At 36.6% G+C, this 17,516-nt stretch overlaps 2 protein-coding genes across 4 annotated transcripts in view; one reads left to right on the forward strand and one right to left on the reverse strand.

Annotated features, from left to right (window-relative positions):
• LOC125227497 (protein unzipped) overlaps positions 1-12,539 on the forward strand; it is a 43,442-nt gene extending 30,903 nt beyond the window's left edge. For 2 of the 3 annotated variants that reach the window (XM_048131826.1, XM_048131827.1), the window contains exons 3-4: positions 8,703-8,916; positions 9,428-12,539. In XM_048131826.1, coding sequence (XP_047987783.1) covers positions 8,712-8,916; positions 9,428-10,569 — 1,347 coding nt within the window. In that variant the 5' untranslated portion in view covers positions 8,703-8,711 and the 3' untranslated portion in view covers positions 10,570-12,539. Of the gene's footprint in view, positions 1-7,558; positions 7,583-8,702; positions 8,917-9,427 lie in introns of those variants that run through there. The other variant, XM_048131828.1, reaches the window with a different exon arrangement.
• Positions 1-17,516, reverse strand: part of LOC125227496 (mitoguardin) — a 73,416-nt gene that overhangs the window by 46,749 nt on the left and 9,151 nt on the right. The gene's annotated exons all lie outside the window — the stretch shown is intronic.

Consider the following 17,516-nt stretch of genomic DNA (forward strand, 5'->3'; position numbering starts at 1 on the left):
TCGTGGTCAAACGGCTACCTACCTATTCAAGCTAAAAAAAAGTAACATAATGCAGCTTATTAAGTGGGTATGTCATTCTATCTCGTTGACAAAGGGTTTGTAAATTAAATATAGTCATTGAGCAATAATTAGTTGATTGTATTGTCAAGCAAGTTGATGAGCGCTAGTTGAAAGAAGAGATCCGCCACAGAGTCAGCCCGCATCCTATTGTTTTAAGAGCTTTGAAGGCTCAAGTACATGAATGGCATGTTCAGTGGTACTCAGATGTGACTCAGTCATCTATTCACGAGACATATTATTGTTTCAAGTGTAAGCTCGGAAGTCTCGGAACTAGTATAGTGAGGCTCCTAGATTAGCAAGAACTAAGTGTAAGTGGAGCTTAAGAGCCATTGGTGATGTTCTCGATGGGCTTCGACAATCCGCTGCTCGGTCAATGGCTGTTACTCTTGTGTAAACAATACATGCACACACATCCACAACTGAATAGGGCCAGTTATTATTTTTTTCTTCATCCAATCAACAACAGCAGAATAGTACTATCTATAAATGCCACCACTTTTCATTCAATCAGCGAATTGTTTCTCTAAGGTAGAGCTAGAAGTACCCTTTACACATACATATATATTTTATTCTGACACATAATAAATAGAATGGAAGCACTCCGACAGACTCAAGGAATATACTTAGTATAACCTACAGGTCCAATCCAACACAAAATCTCGTCTCTATTAAAGCCTATAGAGGTAAATAAAATAATATAATATATGTACCAATATATGATTGACACGAAATATCGTGAAGTAGAAAATTAGGAGATTCACCTAATGCGTATTATTAGCTCCTCGAACGAAAAACGCAAATATAAACGTGATAATTGAATAATCTCGAAGGCGATGGTAAATATTTGTAAACAAATATTCAAGTTAACACGAAGGACAAAATGTGCAAATCCACTTAGCGAGAATGTAGGTTGATAGCATAAAGCACAGTCGGTCGTCTCGGGTTATGGTCTTCACGCATGAGGCGATTCCCACGCTATCAGCTGCTGCACGCGCCGCTGCGTGCGCGCACCGGCGCGAAGGCCGCCTCGTCACCAGGGATGGTATTCCACTAGCTTAGATAATCCAGTACTGGGTGAGCTACGAGCATACATACTTGCTATAGATCTCTATGTCACAGTCTTAGTGGTTCGTCTGAACAAGTTTGAAATCAGAATACAAAGCCTGGCGCCGACTGATAACACCGGAACTACGACTCCATATTGAATATGCATTTAATATTAGCCTGCAGTCTGAATTTAGACACGTCAGGCCATTAAAATGTCTGTAGTAAACGCGCGTGAAACCGATTTGCGTAGTAATATTTCGCGTGGGTTACGACTTTGGAAAGGCCAGACTGTTCAAACGTGTTGGCACGATTCAGAAACATAACCCGTGAACGATATTGCAGCTACTATCTTTAAGAGCCATCCGCACAGGATACATTTCCTTGCTGTAGCTGCCATACGCGCTCGTGATTCAACATCGTTACGGTCCTTCTTCCGCACCATTTCCTAACACCTGTTTAGATTGTTTACTCTGCAACTTGAAAAAGTCGCATACTTGTGTTTGTCAATCCAGAAGCTATTCCCATCTGTCACCCAAGATATCATGGTATTTTGGTACTACATATATGTAGTTCCCGATCGGGCGATAACATAACTCTTTCAATAGCCAGGATTATTACTGCAACTGATATCCGCTGTCACGGTAGTTCGACTGCATTTGTCAGCCGTAATACAGAAGTCAATTTGTCACAACATGAGCACAGTAGCCGCGGACTATGATAGAGATGATTTATTGACAGTTGCGACGAGAGAAGCGACTAACGGCCGGCGCTCGCACCGGGGGAGCAATTTGCGCACTCACAAAAACTACCGGTAATCCGCTATCCCTATACGATGTACTTTCACACGTTGCATTACTAATTTGTGTTTGTTTTTTGCTGTCATATACAGTTGCTGCCATTTCCTGTTGTCTTCACGTGTTTTATCTAAGTTTGAGATGAAAATACGACGAATAATGACACTCTCTAGCTTAGGCGAATTCTAACTTTTCGCAAATGCATTCGTATAAATCGATTATCATCTGCTTGCATATACAATTGAGCCACTAAGATATTAATAGGTACTCATTGTACTTAAGCTAAATGAGAGATGCATGTATAATACTTAAGTCACGCCAGTCACACCTTTTAAGAGGCTATTGTCTTTGGTGTGCACAAAAACAAAAGCAAATTTGCTTAATGTAGATGTAGCGGCTATGATAAAATAATCTAATTTCCGCCGTCTCCGTTAGTAATTCGGTAGCCTTACTAATTTCTCTGACTTTGTTGTTTGACAAGTAGGTAAAGCAAGCAGCTTCAGATGTCGTTCAAACATTGTTGCAATTGAAATATGTGGGACTTAAACTTATCTGGATCGGAACTTTAAGAGAATTCAATAGCTTTACTGTGTTGTGAGTCTTCGACTGGACAATGGAATATACTGCGTATCAAGCGAGAAAGCTGGCACGGGCATCATTAGCTTTTGAGATGAGGCGGTAACTGATAACGAAGCTATTATGGCGATAATTGCCTCAGGGCCATTCCAAAAGCTGCACGATCAGGGCGGTATTGAATATTCAGAAACCTAGTAATAGAGGGCTTAGATTGCTCTTAATCGTTATAAATCTGATAACAATACATTGGTCGCCTTTACACACGCTCATGCAGCAAAGAAAACTTAATAGTATTACTCTTGCTTGAACCGCCTGGTATATCCTTCGCGCCTCACGTTTGTAGACTGTAGCAAGCCGCTTATTATTACCCTTACACATTAAGGCCGTAGCTTAGATCAAATCAAGCTGAAAATCCATCGCTTTGATTTATCGACATAGAGGACAGAATAGATTTTCATGGTTGTAAATATTATGTTCTTATACAAGGTTGTATGAACATGGAATTTAGCAGACCATACTTTCAAGTTCAAAGTTCCTTATGCTATAATTGTCTCACGTAGCAAGATTTCCGCTCAAGTTCAACGACTAGTTAACATTGTTATAGTTAAAAAATTGAACCATGAACAAATTAAGCTGTTTGTAACGGGTTTCTAAAACTGCAAGATTAGATAAAGCGCCACGTTTCCCGAGTGTGAAATCGGTAAGCACTTTGCCACTATAAAGCTAGGTGGTAAATGCCCTGGTTAAAAGCACTTGTGGTTGATGGCGCCTCAGCTGGCAAATAACAGCGGTCTGAACTTGGGTCAAAAATAACTGTCCGTACGTTCATCATGCTCTAACGGTACTGATGCAGACATTTAGACAGATTAAATCTTTGAAGCTGTTATTCACGGATAACCCAGCATAACTGAGAGCTCTGACTTTAAACAGATTTGAAGAGTGTCGAAATCTTGTTCGCCTAGGGCGACTGAGACCTGCTCTTGGAAGATGGGAATATTATTAGGGCAGACCTTGGATCCTACGGCGATTACGAAATATTCATAATGAAATAGACACGAGTAGGCTATTAGCCTACATTTGCAAGATATCGTTGATATAAAATAATTAGAATACAAAGTAATTCAATTAGTCGAGTACTGAGTCACTAGGGAGTGTCGTCGTATTAGCACTAAAAGGATATTTTGTAGGTAGTATGGTTAGGTATGTACAGACATGTAACTGGGTTAAAAGCGTATCGCTGTTACGGCTTAGGATCACAACACAACAGCCGCGAATTTATTTATTGCAGCAAGGTGTGCTCTTTATTAACCTACAAAAGTAAGTTGACGTGTAACATAAAATACCTACTTGGTAATGTTTCGATCGTTAGGTAGACCTACATATAATTAAACGTCAAAATTTCATGCCCCTTGCCGGGAACAAAATCTCCCTATTCAATCTAGTTTTAATTTAAGCCGTCTCGGTGTATTAAGCGTGAAATAACAATCTACAGCAGGATAAATTTTGATATTTATAATACTAGTAATAGATAATAAGAACATAACTTAATTATTTCCGTTATTGTCAGCAAGAGTTTCCCCTCCGGCCTTATCCATATGTATAACAATTGACACTAATCCGATCAAGTATATGGATTGAATGTAGAGCAGTCGGGGCAATAGGATTACAGTGCAAGCAATTGCTCGCGAGCAGCTTTACGTCCTTACAATAATAGTCTTATGCTGAGGCGATTGAATCTCACAGGCTTACACTATCTTAGCGCAGCTCATCTCATTGTCCATGCTAAACGCTGTGTGGTTCATCACAGTTAATACGTGTACCGAAATCGGTGTCAAAATCGACTACCTATCAAATCTGTACAGTAACATCATCATCATTATCAGTTCAGCATAAAAGAGTTATTAACTTGGAATTCTGGTCTTATAGAACGTAATTCGGTGTTGTAACTGTAGCATACCTAATGCACAGTATTGTTTACAGTAATATATCTGTTTAGATTAGAAACTTTTAACTTTTAATAATAATCTAGTGTTTTCTAGAATTTTAATCAGAAGTACCTTGAAATTCTTCATACAAAAATAAGAAGATATGCTAATAATTTGTTGAAAAACAAACAAATACCTCATTTATAATATTTATAGTGCACAAAACAAATTTATGATAAATGAGATGAGCATAATGCCGGAGGCAGCGACAGCGCCGGAGTCGGAACTAAAGATAAAGCCAACAAAACTGTCATCTCGAGTGTCAAGTCCCGCAATAATGACGCCCATAAATCACAACTACACACCGTCACGGTACACCTCAGTCTTTCTTAGTAGTCTCACTGATGGACCAACTCTTTCTGGTTCCCACGATGTGCTAATGCTAAATAGTCATTACTTAATCTTAAACGTTTGTGTTATTTTTCTAAAACTTTGAAATAGAAAGTAACAGCAGTGTTGGTCAAAGCTTCTTCAGTGCCATCTTATAATGAGAACTGAGATTTATAATACCTATGGTTCTAATCAGAATTTTATATCTTACAATTGCTACGAACCTTAATTTATCCTCTTGACATTGACAAAGTTCAATTATCACAGAGAGACAAATTGGTTATCATTTAAAAAGGGGGGAATTATAAATGACAAAGTGAGACGGCCCCTTCGGAACTCGGAAATTGAAATTTATCTGCGGTTCGTCATTGGTGGACCGTCTGCCAGATGAATGAAAGGAGCAATATGACATTATAGTATAATGGGGATATCAGTAGGCATTCGCATACCACATTAAAACTAATGCTTTTCTTAAAGTGCCTACATAACAATTATACTAGAATATAAGTTTATAGAACAGAGACTTTTCAGTCACTAATTGTATTGCAACCAAGGGCAAAGTAATGTAGTTATTTTTAGTTGTCTATAAAATGCAGCCCTGAACAAAGTAGTTAGATCATCATAAATGTTTATTGCTTACCGCAACATGAAAATTGTCATATTGTTACTATTGTTACTGAATATTTTATGAGCACTTAACGTACGAATACCTATTATCTTCTTCAATTTAACATGTTTTGTAAAGGGTAACTCCATGCTAGTCTGATTTAGATTAATTCCTTCATTTTTGAGAAAGCAGTCCTTTTAGGTCTAAATTTTTTTTTCAACAATATCATCTGAGGCAGTACTAGTAGCGCGAATATTGTTCTATTGGGAGAAGACAACACAGGGAAACGCAGACAACACATTTCCTTGTTTCATCTCAAGTGTTGTCTCCCCTTGTAGATCGGGAGCTCGCACTTTTGCTATTACTTACCGAACTCAGCTGGATTAAAATCCAGTATAACATGCATCGTAAGACTATGCAAGTCACTGTTAAATTGATTCTTCTTGTCTTTCGGTTCCTCTATGGTTATGGAAGCAGATAGGAATATCCCTAGACAAGAGGCGTCAGGAATTATGTCGGGACATATGGGGCGTTTGAACGCGCGATGTACTCCGTCGCTATTGTAAAAGTTAACAACTTGGTCTGTAGGTAAGTGTTATCGCTGCTAATTTCTCGGGGGAAATCCCGGTTTAATTTTGATCATAATAGAAGGGGTAAGTGTCTAGCCGTACGGAACACTCAACAATATGACAAACCTGAAATATGGGGTGTTTTTGTCGTGTTTTGAAATTAATAAAGTAAATTCACAGGAATTACTTATTTTAATTTCTGTACCAATTAATAAAATGATGCAAACGTAAAATCAATACTCAAAATATTAGACTAAACACCGTACAAAATTGATAAATCAATGACTAGACTAATCACGGAAGTCCCGAGGACAAGAGCATGAAATGAGTTTACCCTCCTGTCGAGATCTTTTCAATCTGTAACCTCTTGTAGGATAAATTGGTAACCCGCAAAAGAATAAAAAAGCATAAAATGCACGTTAGAATTTTCCGTGTGTCTAAAAGAATTTTGAATGAAACGCTGAATCCAGTTTCCCACCAAACGCCCGCAACGGAATAAGGTAATCGATTGTGTTAGGTGTCGTATTGGCGAACACAGAATACCGGCTCGGATACGGAGCGTGCTCCCATACAATGGGATTTGTTCTCGACGCGTTGGAATGCGGTCAAAATACAGCCTTTTATTCCGTTGTTGGTCTAAAATGACCAAATATGAGTTAAGCAGGAAAGTGCACATGAAGAAATAATAAATATATTTTGTCATAAGTATTATAAAACCCAAACATGCTCTAAATGTAAATATAAACAAGACCAAATATGGTTTTGTAGTCAGTACTATTTATATGCATCAATATTTTGATGTGGATAGCATATATTTAAGTGATATTGTTCAAAACTTCTCGTAATACAGTCAAATATGAGTTATAGGAAGGTATTTAGATAAGAATAGTATATTTCTTTGCCACGATAACTTTTGAACCCAGGCGCGACCCAGTAACGATATCTAATATTTTTCACTGTAAATTCAGCATTCATATTACTTAATACAATTAAGGTTTGTTTAATAGAAGAATTAAGTATATTGTATAAATGCAGCACATGCATTAGATAAGCCTGGGCATATTGTACACTGCCAAGATTCGTATAATATAAGCCATTTTGTTCACCAATCAATACAAAAAATAAAATTTTTCAGACCAATAATAATTATAAAAGGTCCACTATGCCTTTGTAAGTAGGTAGTTATAGTTATTTATGGTAGCGTGGTGACGAATTGATAGTCTTTATCTGTAAAAACCCATATATCAACTTGATCAAATGAAGAACGGTGCGTCCGGATTTGTGTCGGACGTAATAGGCCGTGTCAAATTCCAATTGAACTTATTAAATTGAATTTGTTGCAACACTGATGATGAATAATCGTTTCGGACAGGCGATGGATTATAATAATATATTTAGTTGTAATCATATTGATTAAAACCTTACCTTACTAATTACTTTACAGTGATTTCGTCGACTTACCTGGAAATAAAAAAAAAGTATTAGTAAACCAAACGTGAATGCAAAACAAGTCAATGTACAGAAATTGTCATAAAAAGCACCCCGAGTATATAAAACAAGACTATAGTAAAAGGGCAAACAGGAGGCACTGTGAAATAGTAACGAAAAAGAAAGGTAAACAGAAACAGACAATTTTCAACCTGCAGCGTACTATTGATTGGTTTAGGCGCCTCTCAGTCCGCGCCTGGCTGCCCACTGTACGCCACCCACATTATTATTGTGGGTTGTTGCTTGTTGCCAATTCCTTGACATTGGCAATGAGAAACATTAAGACTTTCAATATTAAGCACTATCAAGTTCAATGTTTCGAAAATGATATAAATTCATGAACAACAAATTTAACTCTAAAGCTCTTGAAATTCTTCCAAAATTAAATTGAGTGTTATGGTACAAATCATATTTTTAGCATGAAAGCGTTATGAAGGATATTATGGTATAGCCTTCATGATCTCGGCTCCGTAACTGCGTCAACTAAATTGAGTTTGGCCGCGATCGACATCAGTGAAGCACTCCGTGTGGCGTTGCGAACGTGATATAACGTATCTACCTAACTTTGCACGTCTAAAGTTTCTTAGACGGTGCAATTTTTAGGGTTCCGTAGTCAACTAGGAACCCTTATAGTTTCGCCATGTCTGTCTGTCCGTCGGTCCGTCCGTCCGTCCGTCCGTCCGTCCGTCCGTCCGTCCACGAATAATCTCAGTAACCGTTAGCACTAGAAAGCTGAAATTTGGTACCAATATGTATATCAATCACGCCAACAAAGTGCAAAAATAAAAAAAATGGAAAAAAATGTTTTATTAGGGTACATGTAAAGTGGGGGCTGATATTTTTTTTCATTCCAACCCCAACATGTGACATATTGTTGGATAGGTATTTAAAAATGAATAAGGGTTTACTAAGATCGTTTTTGATAATATTAATATTTTCGAAAATAATCGCTCCTAAAGGAAAAAAAAGTGCGTCCCCCCCTCTAACTTTTGAACCATATGTTTAAAAAATATGAAAAAAATCACAAAAGTAGAACTTTATAAAGACTTTCTAGGAAAATTGTTTTGAACTTGATAGGTTCAGTAGTTTTTGACAAAAATACGGAAAACTACGGAACCCTACACTGAGCGTGGCCCGACACGCTCTTGGCTGATTTTTATTAGAACATCATATTTATGATAAAACAGACATGTAGACCACTCTTAATTTTGGACAAAATAAAGATCACCATGTGTTTTTGTTACAGATATTCAAAATGAAGAATAAGAATAGATTCTGCATGGGGTCCTGGCTAGTGGCGCTGATAGCCATGTTGGCGGTTCCCACATTAGCCGATGATGGCATGGCCGGGATTTACAAGACTCAGTTTAACACAGTAACCACCTCGAGCACACTCAAATGGGCTAATCTAAAGAAGGAAAATATGGAGAACTACGTCGTCGGAGCAAAAACAGACGATGGTAAAAAAATATTTAATCTCACCATGTATTTGTTTTCATGGTTAGGTTACACAATATTTCTTCTTTTTTCTTACGTTTCATCAGCATTTTGTCACGGCTCATGAGAGGTTTGAGTCCGCTTTGGCAACAAATCCAAGGATTTGGTGGCGAACTAATTTTACGGTCATCTGACTTTCCAACCTGTAACCCAGAAGGTAAACTAGGCCCTAATGTGATTAGCCCAGTTTCCTCCCAATTATTATTCTACTGTGACTGGCTAATATCAAATTACACTCTGTATATGTTAGTACGCACCGGGGTTCAAATCCACCACCTCAGGATTTAAAGTCGCACACTCATAATATCGTTGTTGTTGTTGTTGTTGAATGTCCTAAGGCACCCCATAGGTGCATAGGGCCTCCACAAGATCCTTTCATGCCTTTCTATCTTGAGCCACCGCCTTGGCCTCGTTCCATAATGTTACATTACATAATGTTTAATTTCTAAATATTAACTGTTTTATTTGTTTCAGGGTCACCTATTTATATATGCAGAGCAAATCATGATGGCGATATGTTATTGGGACATTTAGGGCCTCAATATACTAAGTGCGCCGTGACCGAAACCAAAGCCTACAACACTTTTGAAGTTCTCGAAAACATTGAAAACTCTTCTCTTATTGTATGGAATCAATGGAATAGGTTTAACCCAAGACCAGATGGTGCGATAGTTGTTAATCCATCTGATAGTTCCGATCTCATTGGCAGGGCCGATAATGTTGCCAGAATCTCTTATGGCCAGGACACTGGTCGCTTGATAACTTTTGATGAGCAAACTAAAGACGAAGGCGAAGTTCTTATTGAAATAGAACCTGTAAGTTACAAACTGGAAAACGTTGTGCTGGAGGAAAAAGCGTCCAGACAGAACGATCCCCTCATATTCCGGGAATTGGTTCTTTCTAATGAAAACGATTATCCTGCCACGGCAACCGAGGAAGTCGCATACAACTACAACTACACCGTTTCCTGGGGCCACGGACATGGACTTTCTGCAGGTTTAAATACAACTATAGAAATGCCAGATGGCCCTCTCAAAATCCGATGGGCTAGTCCATTAAAGGAAGAAAGGAATGGATTATATAAAATAGAAAAACATTTAGACCCTGGAACATCTTGTAATGTAACATTCAGAGGAAATTATACAGACCGGGATATGCAATACTCCGCTACGTTAACAACTTATTATAAAGACGGTCTTACTCGATCAAGGCTGCTGCAAGGGGAACGTATCGAAAATACGGTCGATGTTGAAGCAATTTACGGCGAAGTTTATTTTACTGGCAATTATAGTTTAGTGCCCACAACCACTACAACCACTACGACAACTACCACCACCACTACTACCACGCCACCACCCAACCCACCACCAGCTTCAGAAGAAGAAGATAATGATAACAGCATCGCTAGTGACATAAGGAAGCCTGATCATTCAGGGGAAATGGATAGCCACATGTTAGGTGACAGCAGTGAAAATATGGGTAAAGCACCCCCCGCCAAGGAAGACATCAAGTCCGCTTCCGTGGGTCCGCTAGGCAGCAAACCGAATGACGCCGAGCGAAGTGTATTTGCGATGAGCCTACTCGTTATGACGCCACTATTCGCGATGTTGCTTTAAGCAGCCAAGATTGTAGAATTCTTGTAAATAGTCAAGCGGAATTAATAACATATTTTCGCTTTGTTTCCCGATTAAGCTTGATGCTATTGTTTTTAAAGCGAAAAAATATTTTGCGGTATAATATAGTGGAGGTTTCTCAACATTCCCGTTATGTGATTCATTCCATGTAAAATATGACGCCAAAATAAATCACATAACTGTAAATATAAATTGTATATAGTTATTGAATATTAAACAACGTCGCCGAGCGACAATGTAGGAAGATTGTCAAAAGCAGTGTAAGAATTGGAGATACCCAGCAATGTAGGTAGGAAAATTAATGATGCAGTATAGTTATTGCTGATGTTACCAATGAAAGTTGTATTCAAACCACACATAATAAAAGCTTCATAATCTAAGTTTGTAAAAATGTCTTGTTTGAAAATAAAAACTGTAATGACGAAATGAAAGAATACTTACCATTTGACCTGTTATCATGTCTGACACAAAGAAAAAATATAATACATTTTGAGTTTTATACGCCTAAAATTACTTATAATAAAACCAAAAATTGTGATTGAAGTTATAGTATCTCGTGTTCAGAAACTATGCCAATCATTAAGGTAGAGCCTGAGGGCATTAGGTCAAATCTATGCAAAGATAATAAATATAAATCTGTATTTTTCTATTTTAGTCGGTTATTGCAAATATTGAAATTGTAAATAATTGCAATATTTTTATAGATGCACTTACTAGCAAACTGGCTGATAATTACAAGAACGTAGTTACTAAATTGCAGCTTTATCTGTACCTATTGATTCCAGCCTTAGTGTGTTTTTATTTTATTTCGAAATCACCATCTAAGTTCGATTGTAATGACTTTATTGCAACAATGTCAAAGAATCATATATTTTACGGTACCTCGTGTTGTAAGTTCCATATTCTTTAATTGTTTTTTTTTTAGTTATATAAGTTAAAAGAGTTTAAAATCCAGAATTAAGAGATATTACTATTTTTAAACTTTTAGTGTTAAACGATATTTAATTTATTTGTTTTCACAGTGATGTATTACTTAATATTTTAGTTTCTTGAAACGCAAACTACATCCATTATTAACAAAATAAATACCTATCGCCTACTACTATTACTTGGATATATGTATTGCCAAAGTAGTGTAATACCTAGTACTATAAAAAATTTCCCTCCGGTTACTTAACATCGTCCTCTACAAAATCTTGACTTGACGTTTTCTGTCTTACAGTTTTCAATGCAATGATTTGGGTATGTGTATAGAAAGTGAATGATATTTTTGTATGGGTATATAATATCTATTGTAAGTTCGCCTTTAAGATAACTTCTCCTAGGGTCACGTCGTAACTTTCGAATGTTATAACTACTAACTAATCAAGTGTTTCTCAGTATTTTTGTTAAAGATTATTAGTTAAGTCTTTATCCGTTAGTTCTCTCAGCTTAGCGGAACAGTTTTATCAATACTTTACGTAGGTAGATAAATGTCCCACCTAGTGTACCATTATCGTGTAAGGTTTTAGTATACCTATTATGAATCTTACTTGGAGCACTCGAATGCAAGCTTGCTCCAATAGAACTACAAAAATGCAAGAAATTGTTGTTATAAATTGTAAGATACTCTTGGACCGCTTTTTAATGGGTACCTTTATCAACTATCCATCATTGTTATAAATAATGAATGTTTCCACGATTGTAGTTGGCTACAGAAAATAAAAGTTAGATGGGTGTTCACAACGGCCTTTGAATGTTCAACGTCTAATATTTCAAAATTGCTTATATTGTTCTTTAGGTATATAGAGATTTTTCTGATTAGCGTTATTTGTGTATGAATCCGTAATCGTAGATATCGATCAATGAGCCTCTTTGACACACCAACACTGTTTTGCGAAGCATAATTGTGATGTTAATTTCATGTAAGTTTTATTTGTTTAAACTTATTAAAGTGTAATTAAAACATTGAATGGTTTCTTTTTTTTAATACCTGCAGTTCGGACAATTTGGACAATTGAACATTTATCAAAATACAAAAGACTCAAAAGTATGTGGGGGAGGAAAGCAGAGAATATAGGAGGTACACGTATGCATGTATAAGTACAGTTCTTCAAAAGTACGGCGTCCCTTCGGCGAGGGAGGGCTTACACGCAATTTATAGCCAAAGCACCGTGGACCGACCGACCGATGGGGCGTATTGGGAAGTTTACGAATTGCTCCTATAAAACAAAGTTTAATGCTGACTTCGAGCAGGAAGTGGGTTATATCACGTAATAGAGGGCTGTCCGGATGTTCATATTGTTCATGGACCTGACGCATCAAATGAGATACATTCAAAAATTTGAGCTCAATTATGAAGTTGAACCTTATTAAGTGTGGACTGTTACAATATCGATATTTGTGTTAGCACAGATCAGAGCAATCAAGTACTCTTCCAAACCAAATTACCTACTTAATCAGATTGAAAAGAGAAGAACTAGAATAGGCTCACCTTTCCATAAGATCCCCTTGAATCATGATATCATATAACTTATATAAATAATTCAGTAGATTTGAGAGCAATCCCGTAATTCCAATACAAACGGGCTGCAAATGACTGCGTGTATTGAAAGTTCTCATGCAGGTTGCGTTGCAGTATGTATGTATCGCCCTATATTTGTCAGGAAAATATGAAATTGATGATGATGATGCACTCAACAGCAACGAACGTCTCAAATACAAAATGATCCGTTGTTGCTCTTGAGATTAAGGCAGGTACTCATGCTATATTGGCCAGTACATAACGCCCGAAAACACCTATATCAATGTACATATTGTACATGTCCGTAGCAAGTGTCGCAACGGTCTCATTATGTCTTGTGCGACGTCGTGTCGCTCGCTCGACACCCCGATCCCTGTTAGCGCTGGAAATAGGCTAATGTTATTCAATTGGACGACCTCAAAATAAACCGGTGCAACACAACTTTTGTAACGTTCAAGTATTCAAACCGTGCATTAGTTTATTATAAATAGATTATTATGAGTATAGTCCATAAACCAGCAGCATTTGATTCATGAAGAAGTCATCCAAAATAAATCATTACCATTCTTAGTAAGTATAACGACCTTTTCAAGTAGCTTAGTTTATACTGTATGTATTAAAAAAACTCTAATGTTATGCTTCCGTTATAAGTTACCTAATACTCCATCACACTTTAGCGGAATTTCATTTCGTCCGGTTATGAGAAGCCTTGCTGAGTATGAAAACTGTATAAAGTTCATGGAACTGGCATTTTCATGGCCTCGGCGAAATTCGCCCATTGCGCCGTCAAACGACCATTGCTCTGCCATTCCACTTTAACGGCCCCAACAAGGGGGAAAACCCAAGAAGGTATTTTAGAAACCATTTATTATTTATTTATTTAAACAGTGAACTTTGCTCTAAAGCCCAATATAAACTTTCTGCTTTGAAATTAAATTTTACTTAATTTTTCGTTAAGTTATTATGACTTCCTTTCAAATAAAAACGGGTTTGAATGAAATTTATAGCGCGACAGATGGCAACAACGACCCTGCCTCCGATAGTGGATTCCTCGAGGCCGGAAAACCTTGTGATACAAGAATTCTAAACATTTCCTTTAGACGGAAAAGCACTTTGTTAAGAATAATGAAGGTACAATTACGTAATAGGAACATAAGTACATTTCAAGTTACTTGCGGAAAGAGTACATAAAACTGCAAACAGACGTAAAAGCTCATTAAAGATAATAAAGATAGATAATTCTTTAATTTCTACAGCTTTAATTAAATTTAAGATCAAAACTAGAAATTAAAATAGAAAAGCAAGAATGCCTACAGTACATATTACGTTATGTTGGACTGCTGTTCGGAGTACAAGGATATACCTACCTACTTACATAGGAGTTATATAGGACCATCAAAAATGTAACACGAAAATATAAGCTTCTCTTCTCATATTTGACAGTAAAAGGACTCTTTTTTTTTTTTTTTTAATTTATTTAATTTTAAGAAACAAACGGTCATATACAAAAAATGTCTACAATGTTACTGTCTACGCTAAAGACCTACAGTTTCCTTAATTAATTATAGATGTGCTAATTACAATATTACCTATAATGTATATTAATATTAGAAAATGTACAAATCAACAACGGAGAAAACTATGACAGTTACACATGGTGTTGTAAAATGTAATACTTAATTGTATGTAACAATGGCAAATCGTAATACTAATCATTGGAACAATCTCTTCAAAGATGTTATACTCCCGTTAAAAATATCAAAGTCTGTTAGTGTATCACATTTATTAAAAAAGTTGCAAGCGCGTCTAATAAACATATTACGGGCATAACATGTTTTGCTAATAGGGATTGAGAATAATTCCTTTCTGCGACATTTACGTATACGGGCACGAGGGACCTTGAGAGAAACCTTTTCAAGTAAGCAAGGGATTTCTAATTTTGAATTTAAAATTTTATAAAGAAATACAGAGTCTGCACAGTCACGCCGATTACTGAGCGGCTGCATTTTATGACGCTGTAGAGAGTTAGTGTAATTAGCATAGTGATTACCAGTTCTGAAATCAAGTGATTTTATAAATTTATTTTGGAGCTTTTCAATTCTATTAATATGAATAGAATGAAAAGGCTTCCAAACGGTGCAAGCAAATTCCAGTCGGCTACGGACATAGCTGTTGTATAATATTTTATAAGTTAATGAATTTTTGAAGGGTTTTCCGACACGTAATATAAAACCTAATTGTTTAAAAGATTTTTTTAAAGTATTTTCTATATGAGGAATGAATGTCAATTTTGCATCTAGTGTTACACCAAGGTCTCTAATTTCAGATACTCTACTTAAAATTTTATCACAAAGTGTATAACGATACTCAATATTTTTCTTTTTTCTTGAGAAACTAATTAGGTTACATTTATCATTATTTAAAAATAGATTATTGTCCAAGCAATACCTTTCAAAATTTAGTAAATCCTGTTGCAATAGGTCACAGTCGGAGACATTTTTGATTACTCTAAAAATTTTAGTATCATCAGCATACAGTAATATGTTTGAATATTGTATATACTCTGTGATATCGTTTATATATAACATAAATAGTAAGGGGCCCAAGTGAGAGCCCTGTGGTACCCCAGAAGTTATAGATTTGTATTGTGATGTATATCCAGACAAAACAACAGCCTGAGTCCTATTTTCTACATAGGATTTTATCCAGCGAAATAGATCGCCATGTATACCGAGTCGCCAAAGCTTGTTTAATAAAGTGTTGTGACAGATTTTATCAAATGCTTTGGCAAAATCAGTATACACGGCGTCTACAGCATGACCATCCTCCATTGCAGTAAGCGCTACTTCTGTAAATGTTAATAAATTAGTCTCCACAGACCGCCCTTTAAAGAAACCATGTTGACATGTGGTTATATGATGTTTAACGACTTCAAAAAGCTGTTCTTTAATAATTTTTTCAAGCATTTTACTGAAATGACAGAGTTTAGAGATAGGACGATATTTTTCTACTTCTTTAGAAACTGTTCCTTTAGGTATTGGAGTTATCCATGCTTTCTTCCACAATAATGGAACATGACCTTCACTTAAAGATTTGTTAAATAGGATACATAGCGGTTTTGCTAAAGAATTTGAACAATTCCTAATAAAAAGAGGATGAATACCATCAGGGCCAGAGGTTTTATGAATATTTATGGAGTTTAGAAGTTTGAGTACCCTATTAATATTAATTTCTACAGTATTAATATCTATAAGATTGTTTCCATTCGGCTTTAAATTATCAGTGGATATATCAACATTATAGTCTACGAAAACTGAATGGAAATGGTCATTGAAAAAATTACAAATTAATCCTGTGTCTGAAGACTCCACTCCTCTGTATGACATTGTTTGCGGAAGTCTGTTTGTAGAAAATAATGCTTTGACATAAGACCAGAAGAAAGCAGGGTGAGTTTTTATTTTTTGTTCAGAATAAGATATGTAATTTCTATAGCACTGAGACTCCATCTTTTCAGCTCGTTTACGTAACAGTTTAAATTGTTGATAGTCGAGAGGGTTTGAAAAAGTTTTCCATAGCTTATGATATTTGCGCTTTTCTTTCAGAACTTTTCTAAGTGAATTACTGTGCCAGACGGGCACTGTGGTAGACACACGTATTTTTCGACGAGGTACAAATTTGACAAAGAGTTCATTAATAATTTTATAAAAAGACTCGATGCAATCATCTAAGTTTAAATTTTTAAACATAGACAACCAATCAATTTTAGATAATTCTATGTTTAATTTTTTGAAATCGGCTAAATGGAAATTATAAACGAAACCTGGGATCGGCTTAATCGGAGGTAGTGAGCAGTTTAGGGTTAAGTTAAAAGTAAGTGACCTATGATGGGCGTCCTCGGGTGTCAAAGGGTGTTCACAGGCGGAAACTACACAAACACGATTACTTATTATGAGATCTAGAATGCGATTATTTTTATTTAAAATACTATTATATTGTTTCAGGTCGGTAAAACATAGAAAATCTTGCATTAATTGTGTTGCGTAAGAACCGCTCGAGTTTAAGTGCATCTGTAGCGACGATGACGTAGCGGGCACCCAGTCAGCTTCTGGGATATTAAAATCTCCAGTTATTAAGTAAATATCTTCTGGTCGATCAGTAATAATTTCACTACATATATCTAAAAACGATGTAAGCGTTTCCTTGTAACCCGATCCCTGAGGTATATAAATGCAAGCAATATTCAGATAACGCGGCTTGTTTACACCTCCGGCCTCCGAGTAGGTACCTACGCGCTCCGGGCTTATCGGGATAGATACCCAAACGCAATCGCTATGTGCACGCGCAGGTACCGGCCAGTCGCGGCCGACGGGCCGGTACTCGGCGCGCACAGCAACAGCCACTCCCCCGCCCCGCGACGCACCGCTTT

This window comes from Leguminivora glycinivorella, chromosome 6 (assembly GCF_023078275.1).
Source record: "Leguminivora glycinivorella isolate SPB_JAAS2020 chromosome 6, LegGlyc_1.1, whole genome shotgun sequence".
In the NCBI taxonomy this organism is placed as follows: domain Eukaryota; kingdom Metazoa; phylum Arthropoda; class Insecta; order Lepidoptera; family Tortricidae; genus Leguminivora; species Leguminivora glycinivorella.